General features: G+C 47.5%; 2 protein-coding genes across 7 annotated transcripts in view; one reads left to right on the forward strand and one right to left on the reverse strand.

Moving 5' to 3' along the window:
- Positions 1-16,587, reverse strand: GSTP1 (glutathione S-transferase pi 1). Of its 3 annotated transcripts, XM_083498684.1 has the most exons (10): positions 16,350-16,587; positions 15,007-15,104; positions 11,487-11,588; positions 6,436-6,760; positions 6,219-6,257; positions 5,625-5,731; positions 5,306-5,393; positions 4,571-4,674; positions 2,589-2,696; positions 1-1,204 (listed from the first exon to the last, which is right to left on the reverse strand). In XM_083498684.1, coding segments are annotated over exons 4-10 (636 nt in total). In that variant the 5' UTR covers positions 6,437-6,760; positions 11,487-11,588; positions 15,007-15,104; positions 16,350-16,587; the 3' UTR covers positions 1-1,015. The 3 variants fall into 3 exon arrangements, with proteins under 3 accessions (XP_083354810.1, XP_083354809.1, XP_083354811.1); XM_083498683.1 differs by lacking the exons at positions 11,487-11,588; positions 15,007-15,104; positions 16,350-16,587 and adding an exon at positions 9,506-9,592; XM_083498685.1 differs by lacking the exons at positions 11,487-11,588; positions 15,007-15,104; positions 16,350-16,587 and adding an exon at positions 8,676-9,042.
- The window catches only part of CABP2 (calcium binding protein 2), a 17,572-nt gene continuing 10,458 nt past the window's right edge, over positions 11,729-18,842 (forward strand). The window contains exon 1 of one of the 4 annotated variants that reach the window (XM_083498401.1): positions 11,729-12,624. In XM_083498401.1, the coding sequence (XP_083354527.1) occupies positions 12,241-12,624 (384 nt within the window). In that variant the 5' untranslated portion in view covers positions 11,729-12,240. Of the gene's footprint in view, positions 12,625-13,426; positions 13,552-17,807; positions 17,911-18,298; positions 18,410-18,842 lie in introns of those variants that run through there. The other 3 variants (XM_083498404.1, XM_083498403.1, XM_083498402.1) reach the window with 3 other exon arrangements.

Consider the following 18,842-nt stretch of genomic DNA (forward strand, 5'->3'; position numbering starts at 1 on the left):
TCTAATTTAATGCCATTTGATTTATTCTTAAACTTCAGTGTACAAAATCATTACAATTCTCATTATAACTTATGCCATAGGCTAGGAAAGTGATGTGCTTAAGGCACTCCAGGGAGCTTCGTAATGGAACAAGGATTTGAATCACATTGGCCCAATGGGATCTTGCATCTGCTGTTTCCCCAATATGATTCAGAGAACATCTAACCTGGTTGAGCAGTGAGCCATTTTACCAACTTGTTGTCACAAAATGCAGCGCAGGCTAAAATCTCTCAGCCACAGGCATGGCAATATATGCACACACCCACAACTGAGGATCACATCCTATGTATCTGATGAAGTGAGGTCTAGTTCACTAAAGCTTATGAGCCACTAAACTTTTTGCTGTAGAGGACTATTATGGCTATCTGTCTGGAAATTACCAAGATCAACAGGTGGGAAGTGGAGAGCTAGAGTGCATCGAAATGAGGTGGCAAATAATATATTATTATAACTTTTAAAGGGGTGAACAGAGCTATGGGACGCTGATTCTGATCAGGGGGAAAGCATGGGGGGGGGGAATAATCACACACAGCCTCCTTGATCTAAAAGCAGGAGCTCATGCATTTACTTCTTTTTAAAGTGGGAGATTTGATCATAAATCTCCCACCACCTTGTGTATGTTCACCCTTAGTTGTCTTGTGCTGCACTTCTGAACCCACAAAAGCTACAAATCCTAGCTTATGGCTTCACTATATATGCTACCCTGGGTTCGTTCGGGAGGGGAAATGGGATATAAATTTAACAAATAACAATAGTAACTACAACAATTATAATAAGCCACTTGGCTCTAGCAAATTAATCACATCTCCTCTTGATTGCAGTGGGCTTCTGCTGAATTTAGTTACCATACTTTCCCTACCAAGCAAAGATGTGCAGAACTCTTTATTGAAACTTGCTTCATTAACATTAGTGTATACAAAACTACAAAGCACCCAGAGGTCACCAGAAAAGCTGCAACTTGGTGAAGGAATCCATTTCATTGCTTGCCATTCCCATTGATGGGGCGCTGCTTGTGGGCATCAGACTCCAAGAAAGCTTTGAGGAGCGGTCGCGCATTGAGCCGCTGCACATAGCTAGCCAGCAAGGGGAAGGAAGCCAGGCAGTCAGGGGCCAGGACCAAATGCACATTTAATAGATCAAGCAGATTGTAGTCAGCAAAGGAGATCTGGAGGAAGAAGAAAACAAAAGAGGCAGGTGTCAGTGGGTGAGAGAGAAAGGGCCAGTCAAGTACCATTATTCCTCAATACATTAGATGAAGCTTAAGCAGGGGGAAGTTCACATGGTGTGGGTGTGTCACAGCATACTATAGTAAAATACACCAGAGCATGCATGTAAACGGAATACAAGACAAGCCACTGCAGGGATACTCTCTACCACATTTTTGGCTGCACACCTCCTAAAGCAGAGGCAGGATTTTTTGTGTGAAATAATTCTGTGGAATTGCAGGAAAGCACGGAAGTCAGAATTGGGTACAGAATCTCAGTTTTCTTTTAAACTTTTTTTAAAAGCAGTTCTGTCAAGTTTTGAACAGTGCGAATAGAGGTCCCAAACAACTGTTTTTCAATCCTATAATTTTGAAAATGTCCCATTTTTAATAAAAACATGGAAGCACTTTTTTAAAAAAGCAAATGTTCTAGTTCTTAGGGCTATGGTGAGAGGCTTGGAAGCATAGAGGCAACAAGTAGCAAAATCTCAGTAGCCTGAGTGAGTGGTTACACAAGGTTCTGGCAACTAGGGACGTGGTTTCCTAGGGACTAGTGGCCTGCATTGATTTTTGCCCCTCCCTTGACACAACATGCATAATTTACATAGATCCCGGAATACATCATTTATTGATCACAGAATGTAGATTTCTGGGCAACCCCTGGCACCTTTGGGCAACTGCTAGGACCACTGCAGAATATTGTTTTTCTCTGACCTGGCAGGAAAGCCCACTGGTCGAGGAGGTGGCCTAGTAGGGGACACTTTACCCAGGGCACTGGTAAACCTGGAGCTAGGCCTGCTGTTGAGTGACAAGACTTAATTTACAGCGGGTGTGTGTGTGTGTGTGTGTGTGTGTGTGTGTGTGAACTAGCCCACCCTTCACATGCCACATTGGACAGGTTGGGCAGGCTGGCCCATCTGTCAATCGCCTGGTGTCACCTGAGTGCACTCAAAATGTGCTCACGATTCTTCCTTTACACCCTTAGTTTTTATTTTTTAAAAATATATACCATAGACTAGGAACAGCTGTGGATGGAGGACTGAAAACAAAGTACAAGCTGATGAAGTAAAGAATTATAGCAAGCATAGGGATCCTCATCAGGATCATCCTCCTGGCCAAATTGGCCATCTTGTCACTCACCTGTCATCACAATGATATCAGGTGCAATATGCTTTGAAGACCTGAAGACAGCACTACAAAGCACCTTGCAAGGTGCTAGTAAAACGAAGCCTCCCCGCCCCTTCTTTCAGCAGGGGTTTCTATGAAAAATCTTTCCTGAGATGTGAAACCCCCTATTGGACAAGACCAACCCACGACTGGATCTCCAGCAGGCACATTGCCTTACCTGTTTGCCTACAATGAAGGTCTTCCCACCATCATTCTGAGCCAGAAGGTTCTCAAAAGGACGCAGCTCTCCCGGCAAGGCCTTAATATAGTCCGCTTTGCCAGCCTCCTGTCAAGGTACAATAATCAGATAAGAGAAAAGCCTCGTTGCTTCTTCCATTCTGCTAGAAGAGAGCTCTGAGCCTGGCTGACACGACTCATTGCAGTGGAAGCAAGGGATCTGCATTTTCTTGGCTCCCAGCAGTGCTCTTTCCTTACAGCAGGAGTGGGGAATCTGTGGTCCTCCAGGGGTGTTTGACTCCAACTCCCCTCTGTCTCAGCTAGCACAGCCAATGATCAAGATGATAGGAGTTGGAACTCAACAACATGCATAGGGCTATGGGTTCCCCATCTTCCTCTTACAGAAAGCACAAACAGCCATGCCCTCAGGCAAACCAGTCTCTACTCTCTCCCAACTTGTCCCTTTTATCAAGGACCATTTGCAACTTGGGAGTGATCATCTGAACTGCACACATTTGGATTATAGGCTTGAATGTTGGGGCTTGGAAATCTGCAGCAAACTCCGTCTCTCCCTTTGAGGTAGGATATCAGCAGTTTGATCAAATTGCGGGAGGCAGTGGAGGACAGAAGTGCCTGGCGTGCTCTGGTCCATGGGGTCACGAAGAGTCGGACACGACTAAACGACTAAACAACAACAATCCGCAGTTAAGATGAATGTTTTACCAAAAATGATTTTCTTATTTCAAACGATTTCCATTTTAGGAGCTATGAACTGTTTTCAAAACTGGAGAAGGGATATCACAAGGTTTATATGGAATGGTAAAAGGCCAAGAATAAAACATCTTATTCTTATTGACCAGAGGGAGAGAGGGGAGTTGCTCTACCTGATTTTGAACTCTATCCCGCTGTGGCTGGGCTGTCATGGATTAGAGAGTGGATCATACTTAAAGATATGGATCTGTTAGATTTAGAAGGCTTTGACAACAGGTTTGGTTGGCATGCGTATTTGGTTTATAAGAAAGTTAAGGTACACAAGGGGTTTTTAAACTATATAATTAGGAAATCACTTTATAAAATCTGGGATAAATATAAGGGAATATTGGAACCTAAAATCTCCTGGTGGACCTCCCCGATAGAGGCCACAGAAGTAAAAAGGAAAAATGCAAAAGGTGATTGGGCAACGTATAGAATGCTACTAGAGGAAAACAACAATAAACTGAATTTGAAACAAATTGATGAAATTAGAAGGTATGTGATTGGCGACAATATTTTCAAATAAATGAGAGGTGGAACATTGATAGACAAGCTGGATTTGAAAAAGAAACATCAAGATTAGAAAAAATAATAACAGTACAAGCCAAAAATAAGCATATATGCAAAATGTATAATCTTCTACTTGAGTGGGAGGATAAAGAAGAAGAAGTCAAAAGTTCAATGGTATGTTGGGCCTAAGACCTTGGCCATAATATCTACATGAAGTTATTTGACGCAAAAAGTAAATCAAGAATGGATTATATTCAAGGAGTATCTGAAAAATTACTATGACAGCAAAAACCTCGTGGCAGATCTTGAATGAGTCTTGCAATGTATAGATAATATATGTAAATTTAATGTTTCTATTTAATTTCTCTTTTTTCCTTTTCCAAAAGACTTAAGAAAATAATATAATAATATGATACTGTGTAAAATATAACAAGTGTAATTTAGTGTTTTTGAGAACAATCGGAAGTCTATTTTAGGTCTTTTTAAAATTTCTTGTATTTTTAATTTTTTTGTTGTATGGGATGGGATACAAATTGTAATATAGTATATTGTTGTATAATTTTGTGAAATATATTTAATAAAGATTGGTGTGTTTTTTAAAAAAGACATCTCTCCATCACCCTACCTAGTTGACAGATATTTCAAGAGTCTATTAAGGGGACAGAGCTCTCAATTTCAGTGTATGGAAGCAAACTCAAGCCCTCCCACACCCAAGCTCACATAGTTTTGATAGATGAGGCGGCCATATTTAATACGCAGGTCCTCCACTCCATCATTCACCATGTCCAGCAGCGTCGCTTCACGGGCATCTTGACCATAGAGTCCTGAGCAGCAAAGAAAAAGGGTCGGTGAGGGAATGTTCAAATTACTATCCAGACTCTCTCACAGGATAGTTGCACAGAGAGCAAGAACTCTCATCTATCTGCTGCGTTCTTGAGGGGGGATATTTTAAAAAAACAAAACTTAATAACTACCAATTGTGCCCCATTCCCCCCCCCCCCAATGCTGTCTTCAAGTAGTGAAGGATCTGGGCCCCAATGCAATTTTGATTTCCTGTTTTATATATTACCCATTGTCGATTGTCACTTAATATAGTTTTATGTTTTTTATTCTTGTTTCTTCTCTATTACTTTATGCTTTTATTTTTGTCAGGACTTATGGCTAGTACTACTCAGAAAAATACTTGTATCATTCAAATATTAAAGTGGTGTACAACTAATATACTTCTAAATAAACACCCAAATCACAGGTGAACACAAATCAGTGCTATCTTCTGTTACCACCACTATCGCCATCTATTCACCTGCTAACCCACCCAAGAGGCAAATTTACAGACACACATCTCCTCCATATGCATGCAGCTCTCCCTTGGAAAGGCAATCAGCACAGATTTGCCATAAACCCAGGTCTACACACTCCACTTCTACTTGCACCCCTGCCTATCACCAACCGTACCGTGATTCCTTGCCAAGTGGCGCAGGATTGCGTTGGACTGGTACAGCAGAAAATCTCCATCCTGAAATCTAGGCAGCTGGCCAAAGACCTGGTGAGGAAGGGGAGGAAAGGCAGAAAGGTTAGTGACTGGATATCCCATACCTATTTCTCAGTGAGAGAGGGGCCCGGTTGGCTTGTAGCTTACCGTGTGTAGACAGAGGAGCAAAGGAACAGTGTGAAGGGCCTAGGAAAACCCATTTCTCACAAGAACAGGACTCACTGCCCACCCACCCCCCAAAAACCCCAAATCCTAACTCCAGAGTTTACTACTTATACTCACACAAGATTTCTTGAGGTCTCCCTTGGACCAAATCTCCATGGTTACCACATCCTCTTTCCACTCCTGCCCCTGATCAGCCAGCAACATCCTCATGGCCTCGCAGCGCCCTAGGAGAGGCAGAAACCCAAATCATCAGGTGTGAACACACAGCACACTGGTTCCTTAATTCTCACAAGGTGCCAGAGGCCTGCCCGCTGTGCTTTCAGAAGCACCCACCATCTTCTCTCTCATCCTGCCCCCTTCCAGAAAACCATTCCAAAGTGAAAAATCATGAGCTCCTCCATTGATGATTTCCTCGGGTCTGCCATCTTTCTCACCCCCGTCTCAATCTAACAGAGAAAGCCCTCGCCTGCAAAAAGCTTCTCTCCAGGTCAGAAGTATACTCCCTTTCATTCCTGTACAGTAAACCTCACGGAGGTCAAACAGGGCTGCTTTCGAGCAATCATGAATAGGCGAAGATCCGGCTGTACTGTAAATGCATTATTCTGAGGTTGCCGCAACACTTTCTCTACTAAAGAGGGGTCCAAACCCATCATGATCGTGGGGTGGGGCATGAATTCATCCAAGACTTTAGCTACGTGATTTTGCACTCACCGCGTACGGGGAAATAGGTGATCGTATATTTTCCAGGCACTAGAAAAAAAGACGAAGAAAAGACAAAGCAGATCAGTTGGACTGGCACGCCCCCTTCCTTCTCTTCCCTCCGCCTCCCACGCGAAACACGGCACTTTTATTCATTTTTTGCATGCTGGGGAGGGGGCTAACCGCGCGAACCTAACCACTGAAGCCCCACTGAAATCACTGGACTTACTCTCGGGTAAGTGGGAAGTAGGATCACGAAGCCCTAGCAGGTGTCGCCTTCTCGTGTCCCCAGCAGAAGCCCAGCGAAGGAGGAGGAGGATCCCGTCCCGCGTTGTACTCACTGCCGGAAATTTCCGTGAGCCAAAGAAAGCAGCTCAGCCACTTCGGTAGAAAGCTGAGTCATGCCGTGGCAGCAGCCCTTTCTTAAAGGGGCAGGAGCCACCCAGATCCTGCAATGAAAGAGCACCTGCAACGTGGCTAAGTCACCAAGCCAAGGCGGACCAAGCCAAGGCGGAACAAAGATTCTGGTGGTTTCAGTGCTACCAGGACTTCACCTGCCATGTTAAAACAAAACAAAACAGAGTGCTTCTGTACATCTGAGGATGCTGAACTCCATTGTCCTTATTGATGCTGGACCACAACCAGCTCTCATCCGGAGGATCCGGATTAGGAAGCAGGGATTTGGGGGGCAGGGAGGGATATGTGTGAGGAGTGAATTGCAGTACCCTTAATTCTTTGAATCTGCTTTGAATGCATGGCAGGGCGTTGAACTAGATCAGGGGTCTGCAACCTGCGGCTCCGGAGCCACATGTGGCTCTTTTACATCTTTGCTGCGGCTCCGGGGCGGATACTAGCGAGGGGAGGAGGCGCATTGTGCGCCCTGACACTCCCCACTGTGGCGGGCGCTGTACTGGCTGTGACGTCGCATGGGGGCGGTGCGTGCGTTAGTCACGCACCGTCCCAATGTCACCTTCCCGCCCGCTGACAGATCGTGGCTCCAGAGATATATTTGTTTTAAATGTTGCAATGGTTTTGCGGCTCCCAGTTGTTTTTTCTTCGGAAACGGGTCCAAGTGGCTCTTTTTGTCTTAAAGGTTGCAGACCCCTGGACTAGATGGTCTCCTCAGGGTGCTTTCCAACTCTACAATTCTCTGATTCTATGTGCTTTCAGGGTATACTGTACACAGTCTAACTGAAAAAGCTGCAACCAGTTTGCTAGGAGGCAGCAAAAAGGTTTTGCATCCCTCATCCCACTAGCATCCTCCATAGGGTCTGACCACCCCCTGCGTGACATCTCTATGGGGTTCATGACATCAGGATCAATACAGATTGTGGCTAGCTGTGTGAATGTGGCTGCAAAACTAGCAGCGGGAGTGCACTGGATGCAAGAGTAAGCAGTAATGTGAACGCGCCCTCAGTCATGCTTAGATGAGACCCAGTGAAATCAGTGGGGATTCAGTTGGTCCGTATCAGTACATTTATACTCCTCTACTTTAAGGCAGGGGTTGGCAAGGTTTACCCTGACTGAGCCAGTTCACTCCAGCAAAGATCCCTTTGTGGGCCGGATTGCGTGCTTGCATGAGCGCGCCCGCCCGCAATTTCCTGCGTCTGCGTAGACGCGATTTTCAGCATCTGTGCAGATGCGATTTCCAGCGCCGTGGAAACAAGTCCCCACGCCGCATTGCGCTGGTTTACCGCAGCACACGGGGACTCGCCGAGCTGCGGCTCGGTTCGGGGGTGGCTCATGGGCTAGTTAAACAACCCCTGTGGACTGCTTGTGGCCTATGGGCCTTAGGTTGCTGACCCCTGCTCTAAGGGCTCTTCAAAACTTTGCTTGCCCCATGCCTAGAAAGCACGGGTTCAATAGGTTTTCCGCTTGCCCCAGAGAAGCCCTAAGATGCTCAAGACAGTGCACACAATTCTCACCCCATTTAACCTTCACAACAACCCTGTGAGATAGGTTAGTTTGAAGGGTAGTGACTGTCCCAAGGTTGCCCAGTGAGTTTCGTGACTGAGTGTGGATTTGAACCTGGATTTCCCTGGTCCTTATCTGATCTGAGCTGCTCTACTGCACTAACAATGTTTATTTAAAGCCTTTTCACCCCATTTTTTTGTTAGATTAGTTTCCAAAGCAGCTTCCACAAAACACAAGGCAAACCCATCCCTCAGGCTCACAATATCTAAAAGATATAAAGGGAAAAGGACTTTGCACCTCTTGGTTTGCAATGCCTGCAGCCATCATTCATTCCCCTTCAAAGCCCACTTCACACACACACACACACACACACACACACACAGAAAAAGCTTTTCCTGTATCACTATAGCTTTACTTTACAACTCTGCCTGTGACTACTCAGTCTTCTGTTACAGTACCTGCCCTAACCTTGCCACTTTTTATTATTCACTTATCTATTTTATTTATTTATATCCTGCCTTTTCCCCAGACTCTAGCCTCTTCCTATTCCTTTACCTTTTCCACCCTACTCTGCATGTAAACCTGGGCAAAGACAGGTCTTCTTCAGGAAAATGTATGGTGCCTGCACTTCCCAGCATACTCTGTTGGTGTAAAGGAAGCCTTCAACCACACAAATGAGAGCAATGCTAGCAGCAACAGGAGTGAGGAGGAGGTGGCTGACTGCTGTAATATCAGCTGAGGACACGGATGGGAGACAGTTGCTATACACTGTTGCCTGGTCTGAGCCATGGCCATTGAGATGCGCTACCCCTTGAGAGCTCTCCTTGGCTGCTGTTGCTTTCTCTTGGGCATTATGAATGCCTTACACACCTGCGTCACTTGGCATTGTTTTCCGTGCTCTTCATTGCTGCGCAGATGGTACTTCCACTGGGGGGGAAGAACAAGATTCGTTCATCTAATGAACTCTTTTCAGTTTATCTGAAGAAGTGTGCATGCACACGAAAGCTTATACCAAGAACAAACTTAGTTGGTCTCTAAAGGTGCTACTGGTCAATTTTTTATTTTTATATATATTTCTCCCCCCCCCCCATTTGACCAATAACAAAGGAGGATGATAGCAATGTTTCCTTAGGTGTTTAAGAAGAAGAAGAGTTTGGATTTGATACCCCGCTTTATCACTACCCAAAGGAGTCTCAAAGCGGCTAACATTCTCCTTTCCCTTCCTCCCCCACAACAAACACTCTGTGAGGTGAGTGGGGCTGAGAGACTTCAAAGAAGTGTGACTGGCCCAAGGTCACCCAGCAGCTGCATGTGGAGGAGCGGAGACGCAAACCCGGTTCCCCAGATTACGAGTCTACCGCTCTGAACCACTACACCACACTCACCTCCATCAGCTCTACCTCCTGCTTTCTCACCCTCTCCGAGTGCTTTAGCTTGAATGGAATGTGTCATGGAATTGTGGTAATGCCTCTTGCTTGTCTCAATAGAGAGAGGCATGAGCATGTATGGAATCCTCTGACTGTTGTGTAGTTGAAATGCTGCCTACTGCACAAAGAGTCACATTCAGTGCTCTGCCCACTTTTGGTTCTGGCATCACCTCCCACTGGCGCACACAACCCAATGGTCACCACCGAGGGAATGTGGCACTCAGGCCGAAAAGTGTACCCCACTCCTTGCTTACATGCAAAATTTGGGACGGGTAAAAGAAAGTGCTTCTTTGTGCAGTGCATAGTTAAACTATGGAACTCGCTCCCACAGGAGGCAGTGATGGCCACCAACTCGGATGGTTTAAAAAGAGGATTAGACAGATTCATGGAGGAGAGGGCGATCGATGGCTGGTAGCCATGATGGCTCTGCTCTGCCATCATAGAAGCAGGCAGAAATGTTTCAGAATACCAGTTGCTGGAAACCGCAGGAGGGGAGAATGATCTTGTGCTCAGGTCTTACTTGCTGCTTTCCCACAGGCTTCTGAGTGGCCACTGTGAGAACAGGATGCTGGACTAGATGGGCCATTGGCCCAGTGGCGTAGCGTGGGTTGTCAGCACCCGGGGCAAGGCAAGTAATTTGCGCCCCCTCTGCCCTAGGGGCAGAGAGCTGCGAGTGCAAGTGCCCCCCCCCAGATGTTGCACCCGGTGCGGCCGGCCCCCCCTACACCCCCCACGCTACGCCACTGCATTGGCCTGATCCAGTCGTCTCTTATTGTGTTCTTTAATTACATGGGTCCATTTGGGAGGTGGGAGGTGAGACAAGCACTGATGGGGCGGTGAGAGAATTCACCCATCAAGTTATAATAATATATTAATAATAATTTATTATTTATACCCCGCCCATCTGGCTGGGCTTCCCCAGCCACTCTGGTGCGGCTTCCAACAAAATATTAAAATACAGTAATGCATCAAACATTAAAAGCTTCCCTAAAGTTCAGCTCTGTGGGGTTGGCACTAGAGCCAACAGAGGCACCCATTAAACATCAGTTAACATATTTCATCCCAGGGCAACAAGGTTCTAATATGCTAAACTGTGGGGATATTCCTCTTCCCATACTGCCAGACATGCTGTGCAGATTTTGGGGGGATGTTTTGTACCTGTGAAGAGGAGAGCTCATGGGACAGAGGTCTTGGTCCTTAGACCAGATAGAGAGATCTTTTTATGGGTCAAGCACTGGGCTCAGCAACTCCATGGCTTGTTTCCTCAATGAATAATTCTCCCACTTGCTTCCACTGATGTGAGCTGGGAGTGTAAAGACTGAGCCCAGGAGCCTTGGCATTGTCTGCGCTAGCTAGGTGGGGTCTAGTTACCATTGCCACTGGAACCTCGCCAGCTTTGCATTGAATAAACCATGAGTTGTCTGCGCAACAGCCCCAGTTGCAGCGCTGCCAGGAATCGCATCTCTGCCATCCGGAGGGCCGGCAAGGTGCCAAGGACCACAGGTGGGGTCCGACTTAATTGACTTAGCCACAGAGGCTCCTGCTTAGAAATGGGAGGGCTGCTGAGGATGTGTCAGGGAACAGGCCGTCATGGAGTGGGAGGGCGAAAGGAAAACACCACAGGACTTGATGAGGAGAGAGCGGGGCACAGGGAAGGCGCTCGTAAATTCCAAAATAAAACGAGATGCTATAGATGTCGGGCCACAGAAGAAGGAAGGCCATTTTTTTCTGAGGTGCATTGTTTCAAAACAGGCCACTGGACAAAGGAGAGCCGGGAGATGTGGGACAGAAATATTCTTTACTCCTGCCTCATTTCCCCACAGCCCTCCTTTCTAGCCCAGGGGCACACACACAGGTGATGCCATAGAACCTGTGCTCAATCTGTGTTCTGCGGCCTTTGATGCCTCTTGAGTTTCCTGCTCTAGGGGGGTTGTTTTACCTTGTTTGCAACATTAGTGAAAAGCAGAACCAGGCCGGGTCGTGTGTCTGACCTGATAAGCTCAGATTCCCTCTGCATCCTCCTGCTTCAATCTCGCTCTCCCTGCAGTAATGAGAAGATGACTTGATTAGGTTTGGATGGAGAGTGGGGGAAAGAGCTGTGGCAGGAGCAGGTGTCCCCCTCCCTCCCTCCCATGCCAGCCCAGGGACCTGGGGAGCACAAGTGTTGATCCCTTAAGCGGATTTGCCCAGGGAAGATCTCTGAGGCGGAGAGCAAAGAGGAAAGGTGCCTCAAGGAGTGAGGAGATAAGGAAGGAGCAGGGGGTCAAGAGGAGGGAAAGAGGAAGGAGCTTCAGGGGGAGGAAGATGCAGGAGGGAGGAATGTAGAACGGGAGCCAGGCAGGTATTGAAAGTGGGGGGCAGGTGGGGTACTTGTTACTTCAGAGAAAGATCCCTAGAAATATGGCAGGCAGCTAAGAGAGGCAAGCACCCATGTGAAGGAGCACATGGCTAAGTGTGGCAGCAACACAGAATAGTGCGGCAACCAGCAAGAGACAGCGAAACAGATGCATGGCTCCAGGGAGGAGAGTTTAGGCAGACCCAAGAGTGCAGTAAAGAAGGTATGTGAGAGTAGGAGCCAGAGAGACAGATCAAGGTAGTGTGGAGAGGAGCTAGGCCTTACCAGAGAGACCTCAGAGACTGTCTGCAGGAGGAAGGGATAGAGAAAGGGGCCCAGCTCTTCCCCGGCTCTCAACATGTTCTTTTTTCTCCGGGAGACCCAACGGCAGAGCAGTGAGACACCGGCACTGAGAGCATCCCGGGCTCTTTCGCAAAGCAGTTCTCACCGACGCTCCAAGAGTGCGCGGACCCGCAGGACAGGCAGTCAGGCCCGGGAAGGAGACAAGCGGCTCATGGAGCCAGCCAGATCCAGGAGCACCTCGGAGGCAACCACTGCTGCTGCGGCCCTCTATGGCACCCAACACCACCGACTGGAGGATGGAGCAACCTTGATCAGAACGGTCGATCCCAAAGACCAGCTGTTGCCAGGGGTGACGGGAAGGGCCAGCTCAGCTCACGTGGAAGATGAATGCCCAAGCCTCTGGGCGATGGAGCCCATCCTCACCTCTGTCTTTGGGCAGGTAACTGGGCCAAGGGAGGCAGGGAGGGGACAGAGAGGGCAAATGGTGAGGGGACTGAAAATGGAGGGTTCTGTGAAGCTGAGGTTCCCCAGCAAGTCATGGGCTTTTGTCACATCCCAGGAGGATCTCACCTTCTCTTCCTGCAGAAAAAAAACGCCTAATCCTCTGTCCCCCCCCCCATCTCAAACATATGATGGGGGATCAACGCTTTCACCTTAAAACATGGTATGTCCCAGACTGAAGAAAGAGCTAGTGAGAAGGGAGACCTCCAACATCTTGAGTCCCCAAACCGGGACATGCGTCTTTCCGCCCATACTCCCACACAAGTTACTTGACCCATGCAAAATTATGGAGCCCAAAATATATGGGGGGGGGGTTTCGGGGCATTGATCACATGCTGCCCCAAAACTAATCTTTTAGGGTGCCACACAAAATCATGGCCCCGAATAAAGCACTTTTTTGAGAGGAGCACTTTTTCGGGACACAAAATTGCACAAGATCACAGCATTCAAAATGGCTGCCATGCTCTTACAGTGAGAAAACAGGATGTGGCTTTTTACCATAGTTATTGATATGCAAAGTTACAGAGATAAGGTGTGTAAATACTCTCCAAGGAGCTCACTTGCAGTTGACTAGAATACAGGAAATGGCACCATCACATTTCCAGGCCCTGCTGCCTTAACGGAGCCTCATGAGCTGGAATGAGCTGTGTTCTTGGACAACACAGTCCCGAAATGGTGGATTGAGTTGCCCCCATTGACAAGTTGTATAATATAATTACTTTTAAAGTGGCCAGCGCCCTAGTGAGGTGGTGCAGGAGGAAGTGATACTTGGCTTTCGGTGCTGAGCAGAGACTGGGGAGGAGTGTCCAGTGGTGGTGCTGGAGGCAGAGGAAGGCTGGATCAGCACCATCCATTTGCCCAGCTGGTAAGTGGTTGCCGGGCTGTTTGCAGGCTCTTGCACAGCGTACCAATACTGGCAGGTCAGCAAGAGTGCCCCAGGTGTTGATTCAGGCTGGTCCTGTCTCTGACACTGCCTCTTGATGTCCTCCCATAAGAATGTGGGGCCCCGTCCCTACTGGCGTTACTCAGGAACATAGCTGTCAAGCGTCCCTTATTTGGAGGGACAGTCCCTTATTCCAGCACCATGTCCCACTGCTGTCCCTTATTGATGGATGTCCCTTAAATTTCCCGGGTTTCAAAGGAAGCAGCTCCTCTCCCTCCCTCCCTGCCAGCCAGGGAGGAGGGAGGCTCCAACTGTGTTGCTTGGCTGCCTGGCCCGCCCCCTCTGGCCTCCTCTCACCAGCCTCAGCCCCTGGGAGCCCCTCCCCGCTGGGACTGGCGGGAGCCTCGGGCCCTTCTGTTGCCATCCTCCTTGCGGCCACCAAACTGAGCGTCTCTGCCTGGGGCCTCCCCTCTGCCCACCACTCCTGCTCCCACTAGGCTGTACTGCGGCTGTGCCGCCGAAGGACCCTGATGAGATGGGCAGCCTGGCATGGCCTATGAATTGCTGAGGAGCCTTGAGAGGAGAGCGAGGGCAACCATAGAGAAAGCAGTTCAGAGAGAGGAGGAAGAGGAGGAGGTGGAGGCACGGGCAGGTGTTCCAAGGGCTACAAGGGAAGGACCGCAAGCGCTTCTCCCATAGATTTCTAGTGGTAGACTAGCATAGATGGTCTGATCTGCGGGTTTACTTCGGGCGCTATTCCACCCCCCCCGCCCCACCTGATGGAATTGAGAGCTGCAGATGGAGCACGAGAGAAAATATACAGAACTGCAGCAGCATCTTCGTAGCTTAGACTTCGTTTTGTGCAAAAAGTGGTTGCTGTTTATAGTTATTTAATTGCAGTGTTTCATCTGCTGGTGTCTTGAGCAGCAACCTCTGGAAACGAAGGGCTAAAAACCGGCACTGTTCTCCAAAATTATCTGGTCCCTTTTAACTTCGTATTTCAGCTGGTTTACTAAAATCCCTTATTTTGGCTGCTGGTCCCTTATTTTCAAGGCTGCTGGTCTCTTATTTTCAAATCTGTAAGTTGACAGCTATGTTCCCTAGTATGGTGAGATGTATTAATTGGTGCCTGGCTGTGTTTCACTCAGAGTAGACACTCAAGGACTCTTGAGGGGCATGGCCTGGGGAGATGGGGTGTGGTGCGCATTAAGTCCCGAGGGCCACATAGGCACTGTGAAATTATCACCTTGTATATATGATGGGACAAAAGAAGAGTGTTAAGAATGTGAATTCAATACAGTTAAAGTGATAGTTTGCAGAAGTTGAAATTTGTTGTTAAAAACCTTGAAATTTGACCTCCGCCTTGGAAATGTGCGTCAGAATACTTGGCAGTCTCTTCACTTACATATAAAAAGTCATAAAACGATCTTCACTAACTTGGTGCTCTCCAGCTATTCTGGACTACAGCTCCCATCAGCCCCAGCCAGTGGTATGACTCATTTATTTTATCCTATAAATCTGCAAATCCTGTTTGACTAGTAAAAAGGCAGGGCAGGAAAAAGTGGTTGTAAATGTTTTGTACAATGACTTGCTTTATCACACCACCATTGCCAACTCTGAAATCTGTAGCCCATGAGCTGTGAAACACTTCAGATGGCTCTAGACTTATTTTATATCCTGCAGTTGCTTAAGGAAGTTGCTATCTTTCTTTTAAGGGGGTATGCAGGGGGAGATTTTCAAGGAAAAAAGTAGTTAGGTCAATCTCACTTAATCCAGTTTTAACATGAACTGCTAGGATTCAAATACATTTTCACAAATGACATAAGGGTTGTGTTTTCACTTCCCAAATAAGAGTCCTGAAGACCAGAACTAGCCTCTGAACGAAAATTTCCAATTTCCCTTCTGCATGGGGGGGGGGGGGGAAGCAACATCTGCAAGTAATGCATTAGGGATGAAGAGTTCTTAACGTCACTCATGAAAATGCACTGTGAGTCTATAAATAATACAGTGGATTCTGCTAACTGGTTCACATCTTGTGGCCAACCAATAAGCCTGACTGACAATTGGTAAGGCATGCTTCCCCTATCCCTATCCCCGCCCCACCCTGCCCCCACCGCACCATCTCGCTCGCCCAATAATGTGGCTGGGTCTCTCAGCATCAGAGCTCAGTGGATGCAGCCACTCCCTGGAACAAAGATTTGAAAATCTCGTTGATTGTCACGGTAGATTATGGCCTCACTGCTCTGAGGGGAGGGGGCATGATGATGGGCAGCCATCCTTTTCAACCACTTATAGACAGCATCTGAGTGGGGCTTTTGGATGTGAGTCAGGAAGGACAAGGCGGGACTGGCCCTCTCCTTCCTGGGCCACTGTGGAGTTAAAATGCTTTGAAGAAGAGCTGCTTGCTTTCTCCCTGCTCTCTCTGCTTTAGCACCATCTATGATTGAGTTGCATATAATCCTGAGGATTATGGCTGTGGCCCACGCCCTCCCTCCCTCCCTCCACCCCCCTCTGTTCACTTTCCCTTAATATTCTGGATATATTCAACAATAAAAACCCTGAAAATCCCCAAAGCGTCTAAACCTCCCAGGAAGAGAATCACTTGTTACTATAAAAATATATATATCTGCCATCGGCGCCAGCTGCCTCCAGCCCCATACTGTGCTCTGTGGGATGGGGGGGACTTAGCAGCCATGGGCAACTGCACCAAAACACCGGGCAGGCGGCTCTCCAAGGTAGGGGGAGAGGATGGAGGGGAGGGTGCCCCTTGTCATCCTTACATCTTCATGCCTTTGTGTTGGAATCCCTGTGTGTGGCTGGTTTTTTGCATGTCTGTCTGTCTACTTTCCTCGCTTCCCAGAGTGTGTGCATGGATTCCTGTCAGTGGTTGAAGCCCCATGGCTGAGGTCAGTTATCCGAGGGAACATGGCGAGAATGCTAGGCCCCTGTGGTACCACTCCAGATGGGGGGCTGTGGCATCATCTCCGATTCCTACGAAGGCCAGGTTCCAGTGCTCCAGGTTACTAGAATGAAGGCAGATGTGTTCTTCAGAATAGTGTCTGCAGAAGGCTTCAGTGACCCCCTTTTCTCCATCTACTTGGTCACCTTCTCTCTCATCTACTTAGTCCCTCTTAGGCCAGCATCTAGATCCTCTTTGCTTTTCTTGCATCTAAGCAAACAATAACAACCTCAAACTCCTAGATTCCATTCAATGCTTCCTTCTTCTCTTGGTGTATCATACAAGGCCTGTTTGTGGATTGTGTCAATGAAGATTCAACCAGGTGAGCCTCAGTATGCTCCTGATATAATAGAAGTTCTATGGGCATTGGGTGTCACAATGTATGGTATCTCTCATATTCTTGCATGTCATTGTATGGTATGTATTGCCACCAGTGCCTGAGCAGAGAAGGGACATGACCAGTGGCAGATTTATGGTCTGGGGGACCTTTGGGAGGGCCCCCAGTTCATTCACTTAAATAAATGTGACCACGTCTGAAAATATGAAGGAGCTAAATAATGAGTTAATTCATTACATGGATTATCCTTTTTTCCCCTTTTTCCTTTTGCTATTGTTACAGATCTGGGGTAACAGAGTTTGAGGGTGCAAGGGCATCCATAACTGCTAGAGTTAGTGAATGCTAGAATTCAATAAAGTGTTGTAATTTAGATAATATTTAGCATATTGAAGGAAAGATGCCAGGCCAGTAGAAAAATACAGGCTAAGCTCCTTTTCCAGGCCAGGGGCTCACCTGCGATAGAAGCTATTAAGCATGAGAAAATGTGTTGGCGGCCCATCACAGGAAAATCCTTGGGTCTCTTCCAATGGAGGTTGCCACTGTTACACTGAGCGATGAAGATGATGGAGGTCACAGGAAAATTGTCACCTTTTAATACTAGGCTTGGAATAGCAGGTAGAAAGGGGACAAGCAGACAGAAGGGGAGAAGTTTCTTGGCAAGGGTTTTTTTCTGGGAAGGAGAAGCAGGAAGGAGAGAACTCCATATGGCGCTGGCTGAAAGATGCTGCACTGAAAAGGCCAGGGGTGTAGCGTGGTGCATTTTCCTGGGGTGGGGCACGCTGCTCACACCACCCTCCCCAAGTCAGCCCTGTGCCACTTTGCAAGGCTGAGATCGTTCCAGCCTCACAAAACGGCTTGGGGCTGGAGGGCTGCTTTTGCCCTCCATGTCCTGCCCCCCCCCGGCACTTACATGCATTCTCCGCCACGGCCAGGAGCCATGACTGGGTGCTACTTTAGACCCAAGCTCACTGTAGCTATGAGAAGGGCAATGAGGGACACTCTTGGGGTATAATGTTTTGCCTCTCCTCTATTGAAGGCTTCAGGTGTAAATATGTGTAAAATGAACCTGCCACTTCCCTCTTCCTCGCAAAAAGGCAGCATTGGTGTGAGGTGTGCAGTGACAGCAGAGCAGGACAGTTGTTGGGGAGCTGCCCTAGTCTGTCCTTGGCATGAGCCCCATGGAGATGCAGTGGTACCTCAGGTTACATACACCTCTGGTTACAAACACTTTGAATTACAGACTCCGCTAACCCGGAAGTAGTACCTCAGGTTAAGAACTTTACCTCAGGATGAGAACAGAAATTGCGTGGCAGCAGATGGAGATCTCCAACCCAGCAAATGCTAGGAAGCATTTTGCCCCCATTTTTGTATATATCAATATTATTGAATTTAACTGTGTGTGTGTGTGTGTGTGTGTGTGTGTGTGTGAGAGAGAGAGAGAGAGAGAGAGAGAGAGAGAGAGAGAGAGAATACCACAGTAATAGCCACATTACCACAGTATAACCACATGAGGGACCCATCAACTATACCATCCAACCATATGGGTGAGGAGAATGTTACTATACATATGGTCCCCTTTTCCAGGGGCTGTGTGTGCAGTCCCCCCTAGTGAATTAGCACTGGGTAGAGGTTCATCTGTATTTAATCAGAGTTAAGGGATATTAGCACTGCAAAGCTACATCAGTTTTATTCAGCTGTCATGACTTATCCCAAATAATGAGTTTAGTGAAATGCTGAGAATTCTGGTAAAGATCTCTGCGTAAAACTGCAGTTCCCTGGGAGTCCTTAGGGAGGGAAAAGGACTATTTAATAAAATGTAAGTCTGTGGCGCAGATGTGTATGGAAAGATAGAGAGGGACTGCCAAGAAACGTAGCAATTGTGCTAGTGCATTTTTCTTGTTGTTAGAGCATCTGTGTCATTGCTTTGTGTGTTAGTGTGAGAGAGAGCAAGAGAGCTAATTGTGGCATCTCTCTCTG

The sequence above is a fragment of the Podarcis liolepis genome, assembly GCF_965112155.1.
Source record: "Podarcis liolepis genome assembly, chromosome: 1".
NCBI classification, from domain to species: Eukaryota; Metazoa; Chordata; class Lepidosauria; order Squamata; family Lacertidae; genus Podarcis; species Podarcis liolepis.

Excerpts from the sequence above, each read along its gene's own strand:
- GSTP1 (XM_083498684.1), bottom strand. Across the intron at positions 4,675-5,305 it reads CCACTTGGCAAGGAATCACG|GACTCTATGGTCAAGATGCC; the intron begins GTACGGTTGGTG and ends TTTGCTGCTCAG. Across the intron at positions 2,697-4,570 it reads GCCTCATCTATCAAAACTAT|GAGGCTGGCAAAGCGGACTA; the intron begins GTGAGCTTGGGT and ends GTACCTTGACAG.